The sequence below is a fragment of the Phocoena phocoena genome, chromosome 6 (genome assembly GCF_963924675.1).
Source record: "Phocoena phocoena chromosome 6, mPhoPho1.1, whole genome shotgun sequence".
NCBI lineage: Eukaryota > Metazoa > Chordata > Mammalia > Artiodactyla > Phocoenidae > Phocoena > Phocoena phocoena.
In genome coordinates, this window is record NC_089224.1 from 35,473,999 (window position 1) to 35,488,733 (window position 14,735).

Genomic DNA, 14,735 nt, shown 5'->3' on the forward strand with positions numbered 1-14,735 from the left:
CTAAAACTCAGTTTCTTGACTCTTTCTTTGAAAGAGTTTTTCCACATTCTGTTAAGACTTACCAAAACCCCACAAAGGCAGACATGAGTAGAAAGAGCACCGAATTACAAGAATCTGGATTCCAGTCTTTGCTGTCATTTCTTTTACGAGGGCCAAGTCACCTGGTAACTTGTTTGAATGGCAGATCTCTCAGGTCCTACCCTAGGCCTACAGACTCCAAGTCCAGTGGGGCTCAGCAAGCATGCTCAGATTTGAGAACCAGTAAGTAGACTAGAGGTCATTTTCATCAACTGTAAGGTAGGTGTTTCAAATTCTTGTTCTGTTGGTCTCAGAAGGTTGCTGCGATAACCAAATTAAGTGATAAAGGCACAAGACTTCAGAAACCCTTGAAAGAGCATCTTTACTGCTATAACTTGCTACCATTTTTCATTCATTGTGCTTTTAGAGCCTATGCTTCATTTTCCCATAGTATTTCAAGAGAGGAAATTACCATAGTGTCTAAGATGGGAAGCAGCCTTGGTCTGAAACAAACTTGCCATAGTTAAGGGCTGCCATTGTTTGACCCTCCACACCAATTCTAACAATGGTGTTACTGTTCTGGTGATTTATATAACTGTCCCCATGGTGCTGGTGTAGAGCCTTGGCTATATGTAACCATCCTTTTGCTTATGCTACACTCAGTTCAACTACACCAAAATACCCAGAGGGTGAGACTCAAATCATGTTTTAAAGCTTCCGAGGTAACTTCAATTGTATCCAAGGTTGAGAGGCAGTACTATATGGAGAAAAAATGTGATGCTAATTTCACAAGGGAAGGTCTGCCACCATGTTCCACTAGGACCCTCATGGGGCCATAATCAGCTTCTATTTTTATTCCCTCCAAGTATGAACAGACAGGGGAGGCATCACAAAGAAAGCATTAGTGCTGGGGCGATGGAACTACACACTTCCACGGATGCACTTGTATTTCTGTGATGACCTTGGCCATAGTTCTAACAAGAATTTTTTTTTTAATACAGAATACAATCTTGTCAGTTTCTGCCTCTGCAGGTTGTAACTATTTTCATCTTCTATCTTAAGGATTTTTTTTTTTTTTTTACTGTGGTGAAACAAAAGTAAAGCTTACTCTCAACCATTTAAGTATACAATTCAGTAAGTAGCATTAATTATATTAACTCATGTGCAACCATCACTTTCAAAACTTTCATCACCCCAAACAGAAACAATTAAGCACGCACTAACTTACCGTTCCTCTTCCTCCCAGCCCTCGGTAATCTGTGCCTCTATGAATTTGCCTAAATATTTCATATAAATGAAGTCCTTTTCTGTCATACATACATATAACACATTTTGTTTATCCATCTGTTAAGACACATGGCTTGTTTCCTCTTCTGGTATTGTGAATAATGATACCATAAACATTGGCACACAATGTTCCTGAGTCAAGGAATGGAACTACTGGGTCATATGGTGAATTCCACGTTTGGCTTTTTGAGGAGCCTCTTACAGAAACTGCACCGTTTTAACATTTTCACCAACAAGGTACAGGGTTCTAGTTTCTCCATATTCTCATTTCCATTTGGGATTAGATTTTGGACTACTAGGTGTGAAGTTTTGTATCTCACTGTGATTTTCATTTTATTTTCCTCATGACTAATAATATTGAAAACCTCATGTAAGGATTTTTGTAATTTTTAAAATGTCTGAAAGTATTCTTAAATGTGTTACAATATAAGTTTATTGTAGAATTTAGACTCCCAATATAAATCCAGTGAAAACTAAAATTTGTTGAACCATTATGTTTAGTATTTTGATTTGTTTTCCTTTCCTGGACACCTGCTTCACTATCCAAATGTGACGGTAGCTGTCTGGCCACAAATTTAAAAAGAACCCAAGAATGATGTGGAGAGGCTATCAATTAAAACTGTCACTATGACAAGAAACCTGAAGGTTTGGGAAATGATGCACTTTACACCAAGTTTCAGTCTCTTTTTAACTCAAGTGTTCTGAGGGGAACTTAAGCTGTGGGTTACTTCCAGGTTAGAAATGTTTTAAGCCTCCTGATTACAATGATACAGAATCTGAGCAGAATTAAACAGTAAGCTCTCACATTCTCACTTCAGCGTTTGTAAAGATTTTAAAGCCCCCTTCTTTTGCTCATTACTCACCCCTCAACTTTCAGTCCCCACCCTTGTTTAATATTAAACATTTAACTATGGTTAAATAGTATTTTTTGGTATTACTCACTTTAGTTAAATGAAAAATTATGTATCTTAATTAGTGAAAAGCCAATACTTCAACCTGGGAAAAAAAAGCCTGTGGTGACACATTGGACATGCTTTTGAATCAGTATATTAAGGAGACATTCATACATTTCAATAATTGCTTAAATTCTGATATCCAGATTTAAGCTTGTGAACATATGACTTTAAACATACAATTAAAGCTATTCATAATCTGCTATTCTACTAACATTAAATTACAGTTACTTTGGAGCATAAGTTAAATGGTTTAAAGTAAGCCTGTAACATACCTGCAAAACACCTTCCTAACTCATACATGCAAAGTACTTCTCATCACTCTAACTTCTAAGTTACCCTGCTCCAGAAGTGACTACTCTAAACTATGGCTTACTGTGGTCCAAAGAGAAGGAAGAAAAAAAAAAAAGTAACCAGGACCAATAGCTAGATATATTAAAAAAAGATGGCACAGCAGAAGGGAATGCAATCCTACAAGCGCAAGCCCTCAAGAAGCAGCATGTTATATGATAAACCCCTTCTTTAGAAAGGTGTCATTTCTATCACTGATACCACAGGCTAAATTATATAGCATGCCATCTTCAAGTAACAGTTGAGGCAATAGAATAAATGCAGAGGCATCACAATGAATCCCACTTAATACAACTATACAGACCAACACTTCTCTACAAATTCTTCGTCTGACTGCCAGTTAAATACAATTTTAACTTCATAGCTTAACAATTAAGGGTCATACACTGAAGCCAATACATATACCTGGCATTTCAGTCTAAGCTAATCCATGTACATAGCTGAAATCAATTACAAAGTATGGCCTAACAACTGCTAGGGGAAATTTTTTTAAGTAGTTTTTACAAGTATTAAACTTATCTTGCACACTGAAGTCATCATACATACAGGGCAAAGTCAGAGCTTTTATATTCGAGTTTATTCTTCATTTAACTTTTAAAACACTACTATAATTGAATATTAAAACAAACAATAGCAAGTAGTGAGCATGTTATGATTATAGTCCTTCACTCAATCACTACTGCAAATAAAATGCCAGCAGTGAGTGTTATTCACTGGCCTCATTAGGAGGTCTGACACTGAACACCACCCCGAGGATGATGTTCATCATCCTCATATGCTTCTCCATTGTAATGGCGCCGTCTTTCCTGATTTGGATCAAAGTCCACTAGTTCTACCTGGTCCATTTCATCAGTCTCTTCTACTTCCTTCCTCTCAGGTAGGAGTTTTTCCAGCAAAGAGAGTTTATCCGGGGAGAGAAAGCCATTCTCAGGAAAGTTTACCTATAATAAGAAATTTCTACTTTAAGTTTAAATGACACTTCATCCTTAGCTCCTTAGACAAATACCACTGACCCATTTTCCCCAGGAAAAAAAACATGAAACCACACAATCTTTTGGTAAATCTGCCAATCCCAGGTTAGAACACATGTTCTAAGAAGGCATATATCATCTACTATTCTGAACTAGAGTTCAAGGTAAGGTCTTAAAAAAAAGATCCTAATAAAACTACACTGTAATGATCACTTCTATTCCGCAAATACATTTTAATAGGAGAACCCATCCTAAAACACATTCTCATTCCTTCTAATGGATAATTTAAACAAAGCTATTGTTACTCAAAGACAGTCCCACCCAAAGATGTTTTTAATAAATGTTAAATTTGTGGGTCTGAGGCCACTCAAATTTAGATTGAGGGAAATGGTTGGGTTACTTTAAGAACCAGAGCATTGCAGTATTTTGCCAAAAATCCACACCAGCTAACATGCTTCTGTTGAACTTTAAGATTCCAGTTATAGCCTTTCATTAGTAAATTACCCACCTGCCACCACCCCCCATCTTTAAATAGCCGATAATGATGCAAACAAACCAATACCAACTTGTTAACAAAAAATGTTCAACATAACAAGAGTAACATTAGATCTAGACAAGGGAGAATATAAACTTGGTTTCTGGCCATTCAGAAACTTAACTGCTACTGGATTTTAATAAACTAATCATTCTCAAACATTTCTACAGTACTGTATAGCTTACCTTAAATTCAATGATTAGGCGACCCTTTTCATATGGTCTACGATAAATTGGCATGCCTTCATTTAGCACACACTTGATATCTCCATGCTTGACAATCTGACCTAAAAACATTAAAGCCAAATTCCTTAAATACAGTCACACTTTTACGAGGCAGCGAAAATAAAGAACAGAGCAATGTCCTAGCTCACTGATAGAGGTAAATTTATATGAAATGATGCTGATACCTTTCATTTATAGGTTTTCTAGGGGCTTACAAGAGAGCCAAGAACGCATGATTTCAGCTCAGCTGAAGGACAGACATGTACCGAGCAACTTAAATGCCACTTTCCTCCGTGGCTATACTAGCTACGAGCAGACAATGAAAACACTAGAATAGAAACAGACGCTTATCTAGTTACTGTACCTGGATGAGAAGTGATGACTATGGTTCGGTTGTCAAGAGTAGATATTGGCTTTTGGAAGCCACACAATGCCTCAACCAGCTGTATGTCCATACACATGAAAAGGTCTTCTCCTCGTCTGTACAATGTAAGTACGGCATATACTTAGATCTTCAAACCAGCAATGATTACAACTACCAAAATAGGCAATTCTGTTCTCTTAAAAACAAATGGTATCTTTTAAAAGATGCCCTTTCTTCCCCATTCTTTTTTGTTTGTTTCCTTTGATAGGTACGAAGTGGATTTATTTAGAGAGAAACACACTCCAGAGTGTGGGCCATCTCAGAAGGTGAGGAAGGCCTCTTCCCCATTCTTAAGAGCTGAGAACTGGGTACAGCAAACATATGGAAACTGCCAGCACAGTTTCCTGGACAAGGCTTCAGAATCCCTCCACACACTCTAGGCAGTGGAACAAACCTCAGGCTGGGTCCTGGATAAGTTAGGGTCTATGAAATTAAATAAAAGGCATATGGCCAATTTCAAGGGGAAGTAATTTATTGATGTACATGAATTAAGTAATATAGTGCCTGGCACAGTATGAACACTATTTTTATGTTTAATAACAACCCACTTCTTCCTCCTCATTCTTACTTTCTTTTCCAATTCATATTAATGACATCTTTTCATCAGGCAGAATACTCTCCAGAAATACTCTTGTTGAGGATTCACCTCAAATGATAGCATCAAAATTCTGAGCTCGATAGCATTTCCCATTATTCTTGAGACACTATTAATCTAAAACCTGTTCCTTGAGATGTCATTCCCAACAGACTTACTGGAACCATACTCCAGTCTAATGTTTTAAAATTACCCATTGATACATTATTTAACACTGTTAACTTTCTTGTGCGTCACTATAAATTTATCATAAACACAAGATTATTTCCTAATAGACGTGAATTAATATATTACAGCTTCTTACACAGATGATTCTAGACTTTTATTTAAAATTAAAAGCAACCCAACTTACCATGAACTCAGGATTGAAGAAACTGGTGAAAGCTTTAGGGTACTTATTTCAAAACCAACTGCTTATAAAAAAAAACTGGGGGCAAAGTTTTGTCTAGGGATGTTTCCCCTACTCTATCTATTTATACTTATACAACACATCTCCTAACTGAAGTATATCCTTAAAAATCCAAATTAGGCAACAATTTACCTACATTTAGACCAAAAAAACCAATGATTTTTGTCTTTAGCTTCTTCTAAGATTGAAACAACGATTAACAATCATTTATAAAAGACATATATAGTCTAACTTTTCTGCTATACTTTTCTAGGTTATTTCTAGGAAATGTATTCTACAAGTAATGAAAAAGCTCACTTATATTTGAGGGGAAAAAAAAACCCCAAATATGCAAGATGTCGGTTTGAGTATTTGATAAAAATTTTTACCGAGTAAAAACAGCATGGTCCTTCTGATCTAAAACGATGATAATATCTCCTGGCTCCAGTCCTGGTTCTTGGTCTCCTTCACCATGGAATGTTATCTTCTGGCCATCTTTCATGCCTAAAAACAAAAGGCTAATTTTATACTCTTAACATCTAAGTAAGGTCAGAATCTCTACTGAAACACAAATGCATGTTTGTGCATGAAAAAAATGTTCAAGTCTTTGCGGATGCTAAAGTTTTACAGAATTTACCAAAAACGCCCACATGCTTATTAGATCAGTCCAATTTCTTACTGAAGAAAGCTATCATAGTGGAGAACACAGATTCTAGAGGCAAACAAGTCAGGCTTCGAATCTCAGAGCTGCTATTTACTACTAGGCCAGATTACCCTAGGGAAGCAAATTGCATAACCTTCCTAAGCATCAACTTTCCCACAGAGACCTATGTCCTCCACCAGGGCTCTTGTGGGGGACTAAAGAAAAAGGTCTATGCTGGCACCAAATCAGTGACTGGCAAACATTATAACCATAAATGTTTTTAACTATTTCATCACTTTAAAAAAACTTAAGTCAAATCATTTCTATTAAGTCTAACAGAAGCTTAAGTCAGATTTTCTTCCTTCTATTGTATTAGCAGTAATATAAAATCTAAAAATTTAAAAAATATGTAATATTTATATTGAATGATTTTAGTCTTTTTTTTTTTTTAAAGAGGATAATTATAGTTGAGTACTTTCAGACCATGTGGTTATCAGTGTCAAAAATAAAGAAGTTTTTCCAACAGGCAAATGCTTTAAAAAAAATTATTATTTTTGGCTGCTTTGGGCCTTTGTTGCTGTGCAGGCTTTCTCTAGTTGTGGCAAGCAGGGGCCACTCTTTGTTGCGGTGCGCAGGCTTCTCTTGTTGCGAAGCACGGGCTCTAGGGTCACAGGCTTCAGTAGTTGCAGCATGCAGGCTCAGTAGTTGTGGCTCGTGGGCTCTAGAGTGCAGGCTCAGCAGTTGTGGTGTATGGGCCTAGTTACTCCGCAGCAGGTGGTATCTTCCTGGACCAGGGCTTAAACCTGTGTCCCCTGCATTGGCAGGCGGATTCTTAACCATTGCGCCACCAGGGAAGTCCATCCAACAGGCAAACGCTTCTTAAAGGCCAACACTTTTACTGAGATTTCTTCCCTCTGGCCCATACACCTTAGTTCAGTAAGGGCTTACTTAAACCAACTAACACCTCTTTAAACAGAACTCGTGTGTTTGCAGATGATTTCTCTACAGCAGTAGTGCCAGATTTCCTGAATCAATGATCACTGAGGTCACCCAACAAGAGCAACTTTGTTTCACTTTCTATTACGGAAAGTATTAAACTTACATAAAGTAGCCAACAGTACAAGAAGTCCCTATATATCCATCAATATAGATCCAGTAATTACCAGGTCATGACTACTATTTCATGTATTACACACCTCCACCCACATTCCCTGCATATATTTCAATTAAAATCCAGACATACCAATTAACCCAAATACTTCAATATATACCTCTAAAAAGAGAAGGACTTAAACCAAAATATCAGTATTACACATTGACAAAGTAAACATTTTTTAAAAATGTATTTATTTTTGGCCGCATTGGGTCTTTGTTGCTGTGCGTGGGCTTTCTCTAGTTGTGGCGCACGGGCCTCTCATTGCGTGGCTTCTCTTGTTGTGGAGCACGGGTTCAAGGCAATTGGGCTTCAGTAGTTGTGGCTTGAAGGCTGTAGAGCACAGTCTCAGTAGTCGTGGCGCACGAGCTTAGCTGCTCCGTGGCATGTGGAATCTTCCAGGACCAGGGCTCAAACCTGTGCCCCCTGCATTGGCAGGCTGATTTTTAATCACTGTGCCACCAGGGAAGCCCAACAATCTGTCTTTAATCATTCACAAGGCAAAGTAACTATCTCACTACACTAGTGAAGCAATTAAACTCAGCTAAGTTTTGCTGGTTGTTCCATTAATGTTAAGAGTATGGGCAGGGACTTCCCTGGAGGTCCAGTGGTTAAAACCCCACGCTTCCACTGCATGGGGCAGGGGTTCAATCCCTGGTTGGGGAACTAAGATCCCATAGGCTGCAGTGTGGCCAAAAAAACGGGCAAGTACAGCATTCATAAATGGCTTCACTTACTACTAATGCCCTCCTGAGTACATACTGTTGGTAACAAGGGGGGAATCTTACCAGAGAGAAATTCAAACCCTACTCAACAGGGACCAATTTAGGGGAAAAAATGGAGGGAGGGGAGGTACCATGATTCACATGGGTGAATACTATTTCAGGAGCTTAAGTTAATGTAGATGTATATTTTCTAATAACAGTTTCATTTTAAAATAGCAAAGTCTGAAAAAGCCAACCATGCTGATTATTTCAGAGTAAGCAGCACCATTTATTCTGGGGCTATACACATTTCTAAAATTTCTACAATGAGTTTGTACTGCTGTAATACATTTTAAAGCATTTTTAAATAAACTGAAAAAATTAAGGAACTGGCAAAATAAAGTAAATCCTAATAATATTTAAAGGAAATTTTAAGTTATAACCCAAGAGGCAGAAACTGACATATGTTTACATAATCTGTAAAAACTATTAGAAAGTAACATTCATAGTCTAAGTTCTTACAAATAAGTTAATTAATCAAAATATACCTATTCCTTACTCCAACAGTAGTTTTAAACAACTATAAAATGTAACGTTAATATAATTTGCAATAGCACTCAAGAACTGAAAATAGAAAGTGGCTCAGAACTCACCTTTGTCAATATGAACTTCTAGAATTTTCTTCTCTCGAACTATCTTCCTTCCATTGCAGCTTTTACATCTATCTTTAGGACTGATCCGCTCCCCATGGCCCTGGCACTCCATGCAGACAGACTGAATTTGCTGAACCATTCCAGGTCCTATCTGATGAATTCTTATTTGCATTCCAGTACCTCGGCAATTGGGACAGCACTCTACTGCTCCTTTCTTACCACCTCGGCCTAAATAGTTCAAAAAGAAACTATGTTTGAATTTAGTACTGGACATGGTGACGAATGTTTTAATGAGACAGTTCCTAAACACTCCACTTCATTAATATTTTCAAGGTCTGATGGAATGCCGCATAAGACTACAATTCAGCCTTTTTATTTGATAAAATATCGCCACAATCAGCTTATCTATAAACATATTGACTGCTATTTTCCCAAGGAGTCATTTCAGAATTCTGGATTTTAAACATGTGCTCCCAAAGCACAATTCATTCATTCACTCATTCATTCATTCATGGCTGAGTTGGGTCTTTGTTGCGGTGTGCGGGCTCCTCATTGCAGTGGCTTCTCTTGTTGCGGAGCACAGGCTCTAGGCGTGCGGGCTTCAGTAGTTGCGGCTTGTGGGCTCAGTAGTTGTGGCGCATGGGCTTAGTTGCTCCATGGCATGTGGGATCTTCCCGGACCAGGGCTCAAACCCGTGTCCCCTGCATTGGCAGGTGGATTCTTAACCACTGTGCCACCAGGGAAGCCCCCAAAGCACAATTCTTAAAAGGCTACTTTAACTGTGAGATGAGAACATTTTAGAGTTTATTCTCTTTAGAAAATACCATATTTCCAACAAATAACTTGTATTTATTAGAAAAACACCTTAGAGGTTCATAGCCAATAATTTGACAGCTGCTGATACCCCGAAAGAGGAGACTGTCAAATCATATTACAGATTATGAAGCCACTGAAATGCCTCTGAAGTTCTAGAGGGGATAGAAAAGACTCATCTCTGAACAGTACTGAGAAAAACAGACACCGAATTAGATCAGTCCCACCTGCATTCAAAATAAATACATAAAAGTGCTGATAATTTGCTAATATTTCTCTAGGAGGTGGATTCAGGTGGTTTTCGTACTTGCACTCTTCAGAATTAGGTAGTGCAATATGTCAGTTTTATATATCCAGAACGGCTTCAGTTCCATTTTCAATTATATTATGAATGTTAAGACATACCTTCACATTTGTCACAAATCACGTTCTTTTGCAGAGCTAGTTTTCTTGTTGCACCATTATATAAATCTTCTAAGGTTACTGTGAGTTGATGCACGACATTTTTACCTAGAACAAAACATTGCACATTAAAAATCTAAGATGCTGAATCTTGTGTTCTACACTATAAAAACGGTAAAGGATAATGAAAGATGAGCCCTACAAGGGTACACACATAATCCTCTGTGGTGTAATTTCAAATAAGAAACATCCAGTGAGATTTAAGCAATTTGTATAAGGACGTAGTTACGGCCATCCTACATTTTACGGCAATCAAAAATGTTAACTGCAAAAATCACTTGAGAAAACTCATGTTATTTAAATAGACACATTTCACAGTAAATTAACCCAAACTGCTTTTCTGTCCTAATATATTCTTTGAATCGTTCACTTATTATATTGAGTAACATGACCAATTACATCATCCAAAAATTCTTCAGCACATTAAATTCCAAAAACTAATCAAGTTTGCCCAGGGAACCTGACATATTTATTCAGCACTAACTCTTTAAAGGCTAGATTTCTCGGGCTTCCCTGGTGACACAGTGGTTAAGAATCCGTCCACCAATGCAGCGGGCACAGGTTCGAGCCCTGGTCCAGGAAGATCCCACGTGCCGTGGAATGACTAAGCCCATGGGCCACAACTACTGAGCCTGCGCTCTAGAGCCCGTGAGCCACAACTACTGAGCCAGCACACCACAACAAGAGAAGCCACCACAATGAGAAGGCCGCACACCACAACGATGAGTAGCCCTCGCTCACTGCAACTAGAGAAAGCCTGCACGCACAGCAACAAAGATCCAACACAGCCTCCCCCCCAAAAAAGGCTAGATTTCTCATCCTTTACCATAGTGCTGTCCAACAGAACTTTCTGCAGTGATGGAGATGTTTTGTACCTTATGCTAGCCAACCCAACAGCCAGCAGTCACACATGGCTATCGAGCATATAATTATGGCTACTGCAGACTAAGTAACTAAATTTTTTTTTTCTTTGCAGTAATCTAAATTTGATGTGGCCAGTGGCTACAAAAGAGTGACCTATCTCATCTAGCTAGGAATGGGAAGTGGAAGGTGGAGATCATCTAAGAACAGAGGTTACAGAAATGTAGTCACCTGCCGATAGGTAATAAGTTCCTAGCTAGTGATTCTCCCAGGACTTTATCTACCATGAAATACTGCCTTACGCTTAAGTGAAAGAAGCTCTTGAACTTCCTATCTGCAGAACATGTCCAATGAACATTTTTAGTTACCAATCAAGCGTGACATGCCCTCAACTATAACCTGTTCCTAGATCCACTTTTCTGTTCTGCATCACTAATACTGTTCCATGTAATTGGTTCTGGAACGCTGAAAACTGCCCTTCTTACTTTAGCCTTATAGAGTTTACAGTATAGGGAAGAAATAAAGCTTCTAAAATTTAAGCAAATATTTTCCAATATCACACTAAAAAAATGACCTTACATTGATCTAAGCCACACAGTAGAGTTTGCCAATCAACTGACCTTGACTGAAAATTGTTTTAAGGTAAATTTCTTAAAAATAAATAAAATACACCCCCCTCTCCTTTTAAGAAAATCTGAATAAACAATTTCCAGTCCTTCTGAATCCAAAAAAGCTCAGAGAAAATTTAGTGGTTTGCCCATTCCTTCTAGAATGGGCTCTACCCATTAGTCCTTGTTTATATTAACTACACTGGGAACAAAGTAAGATAAACTCTGATCAGAACACTGTACTTCTATGAGCAGTATTTCCACAGCCCAGAAAACCATATTTCTATTAAATGTTAAGGGCACATATTTTCATATAATAAAACTGAAACAAGATTAAACAGATAGCATGCTATTTGGAGGCAATGAACCTGTGTTCCAATCAAGACTCTGATGCGTAGCAATATATGACCTTGACAAAAATTTACCATTCTGAACTGTAATTCACTTTTGCCTGTTTAAGGCCACTGTACCTCCCATTGAGGCTGAGGGGTGGGGGTGTGCAGATTGAGAATAAAATAAAACCTGTGAAAAGGGTTTTGAAAATTATGCTCCTATACTTCATTCCTTTAATGCTTGATAACATCACAGAAATCCTATGTACCCCAAGAGCTTTAGAAGCACTCACTTGTTAGCACTCGATTGGCTTAGCTATTTTTAGTCTCATCAAATCTCATTCTTAAACTCTTACCATAAATCAGTTTACAACATTATGCTAACAAGTAAACAAGCATTTAGTAGGTGAATTCTCAAGAATTTACTTTGACCAACGGCTAATTTTAATTTGCCACGTGTGAACTGTCATTCTTACCTCTCCTTTCTCTCTGCATCCTGCCTCCTCCTCCAAAAAACATATCGAAGATGTCCATGGGGGAGCCAAAACCGCCACCTGCTCCACCTTCTTTAATTGCCTGCTCTCCTCCTTTGTCATATAATTCCCTTTTCTTTGCATCAGAGAGCACTTCATAAGCTTGAGAAATCTGTTTAAACTGTTTCAGAAAAGGGGGGATAAATTTCACTCAAAAAACTCAACTGTTACAAAGCACAGCCACTACATTAGACATACTCAATTTCATGTTGTAATGGAAATACCGTACACCGGGCAAGAACTATTCAGCTATGTTATGAGTGTACTACTTGCCTTCTCTCCTTCATTTGGATTCTTATCAGGGTGGTACTTCAAGGCCAGTTTCCTGTAAGCCTTTTTCAATTCTTCTTGGGTGGCATTGGGTTTGACCCCCAAAACATCATAATAAGTGGTTTCTTTCACCATTTCCTACAGTCTAAAATAAGAAAGTTCAATTTTAGCCGACTTTCAACTGGTAGTTTTAATTAATAAAATTTAGGCATAGAAATCTGTTCTGAGAAACCTGATTGTAAGAACACCACCTTCCCTAAATTTCACAGAGAAGGTAACAATTCCTTTGGTAATTTAGCCATCAATTCTAAGACTAAATATAAGTTAATAATTATCAGGGGATAATTCAAAAGCCTCCTATAGCAGCTGGTTCCCACTCTCCCACCTGAAAACTCCCATAATAACGCGACTATTGTCTGGATTTTTCCTGTTTCCCTTCCCAACCAGCGACAGAGGGCAGTAAAAAAGAGGAGCACTAAGAGGTTCAATCCACTACCATTATTCTTAGTAAATCTGATAAATCATACACTTTCTAGAAAAAACATCTGGGCACAAAGCGGGGAGGCAGTGTTTTATGAAAGAAACTAAGAACACCAGCTCCAGAAAGCAAGCTCCCCTCCCCCTCAATCCTGAGGCTGTTTCTCAGTCACAGGACGTACAGCTCCTCTGCTTCGACCAACGAACCTCTTTCGCCCCCACAAGCCAGCGTAGTTTACACGCTATTAGGTTTTGCCCTGCACTCAATGCCGACCGTTAGGGGTTCCTTCCTTTCCCCTCCCACCCAGGATGAAAGGGGTGGGAGAAGCCCAGCACCCAACAAAGCGAAGGAGGAGAGGCCCGAGAAGCGAACGCCGCAGCCTCCGCCCGGCTCTTCCCGCAGCCCCTCGCCCCCCTAGCTCCTTCTGCGCGTGCGCGAAGGGTCGCCCCCCACCCCCACCCCCCCAGCCCGCCCGCCAGCGAGCGCGGGCGGAGGGAAAGACTGAGGCGGCAGGTCCTCGGAGAACCCTGGCTAGATAGATAGGGCATGGAGAAAGCTCCAGGAAGGGTCTCGGGCCCACTCGCTGCGCGCCGGCGAGGGTTGCCGGGGTACCCCCACCAGCCCTCCAGAAGGAGAATCGTGGGTACAGGAATCGACAACCCTCCCGCCCACGCGGAGCCAACCGCCTCACGACCGCGGCTCCATCCGGCTTCCCGGCGCAGCCAACAATGCCGGCCTTGGGACGAGGTGAAGCCCGAAGGTTGAAGCTCACCGGTGAGAGGGCCGATGCCGGTGTGGGGGAGCGGGAAGGAGCGCGTTGCCGTGCGCAGCTCGGGCAGCCGCCGCTCCTCCGCCTTTTCACCGAGCGTTCTGGAAAGTTCCGCCTGGAGCGCCGCAGCCGTTGTCTTTTGTAGCCGAGCGCAGGCGCGTCACCCGCCGGAAGTCCCGCCCTTCCCGCTGCTGCCACCGCCCGCGGTTGCCTGGGCAACGGCGCGGGGGCGCTCGGGCTGGGAGGGGCTGTGCGCAATCCTGGGTCTGGCGTTTGTGGAACTTTCTGGAGCCCTTTCCTCCACCCAGCGAGTGCGAGAGTGCAAAAGTCTCGAGCGGGAACTGGGATTACCTAAGAGCACTGCGATTTTGGGTCGGCAAGGGATTCCCAAATCTGTGGGGCCGCCGCCGCTTGCGGGAGCGCGGAAGACTCGGGAACTGGGCCCGGGCAGGGCCTGTGCGCTGAACAGGAGGAACCTCTCAGTACAAAGCCTTTTGCCGCACCTCTTCCCCGTCGGCGCCTCCTTCACCTCTTTTGGCGTCTCTACCCGGCTTAGTTTTTTAGCCTTGAGATTCTGGGAAGCCGCCGAGCGCGAAATGCTGAGCAAGACGGGCCTGGGCCCCAGAGCAATCACCCATGCAGTCCAAGGCCTCGTAGTTCGCCAAACTGCGAAGTTGGAAGAGCTCTTAGTGCAAGTCCAGACCCGTATA

At 40.5% G+C, this 14,735-nt stretch overlaps 1 protein-coding gene across 4 annotated transcripts; it reads right to left on the bottom strand.

Moving 5' to 3' along the window:
* Positions 1-2,322: 2,322 nt before the first annotated feature.
* On the bottom strand, positions 2,323-14,171 carry DNAJA1 (DnaJ heat shock protein family (Hsp40) member A1). Of its 4 annotated transcripts, XM_065878400.1 has the most exons (9): positions 14,029-14,171; positions 12,782-12,923; positions 12,452-12,629; positions 10,118-10,222; positions 8,900-9,127; positions 6,136-6,250; positions 4,704-4,819; positions 4,301-4,401; positions 2,323-3,550 (listed from the first exon to the last, which is right to left on the bottom strand). In XM_065878400.1, the coding sequence occupies exons 2-9, from the start codon at positions 12,911-12,913 to the stop codon at positions 3,332-3,334; spliced, it is 1,194 nt and encodes a 397-aa protein (XP_065734472.1). In that variant the 5' UTR covers positions 12,914-12,923; positions 14,029-14,171; the 3' UTR covers positions 2,323-3,331. The 4 variants fall into 4 exon arrangements, with proteins under 4 accessions (XP_065734472.1, XP_065734471.1, XP_065734473.1 ...); XM_065878399.1 differs by lacking the exon at positions 14,029-14,171 and having other exon boundaries at positions 3,332-3,550; positions 12,452-12,658; positions 12,778-12,913; XM_065878401.1 differs by lacking the exons at positions 4,704-4,819; positions 6,136-6,250; positions 14,029-14,171 and having other exon boundaries at positions 3,332-3,550; positions 12,782-12,913.
* Positions 14,172-14,735: the final 564 nt, after the last annotated feature.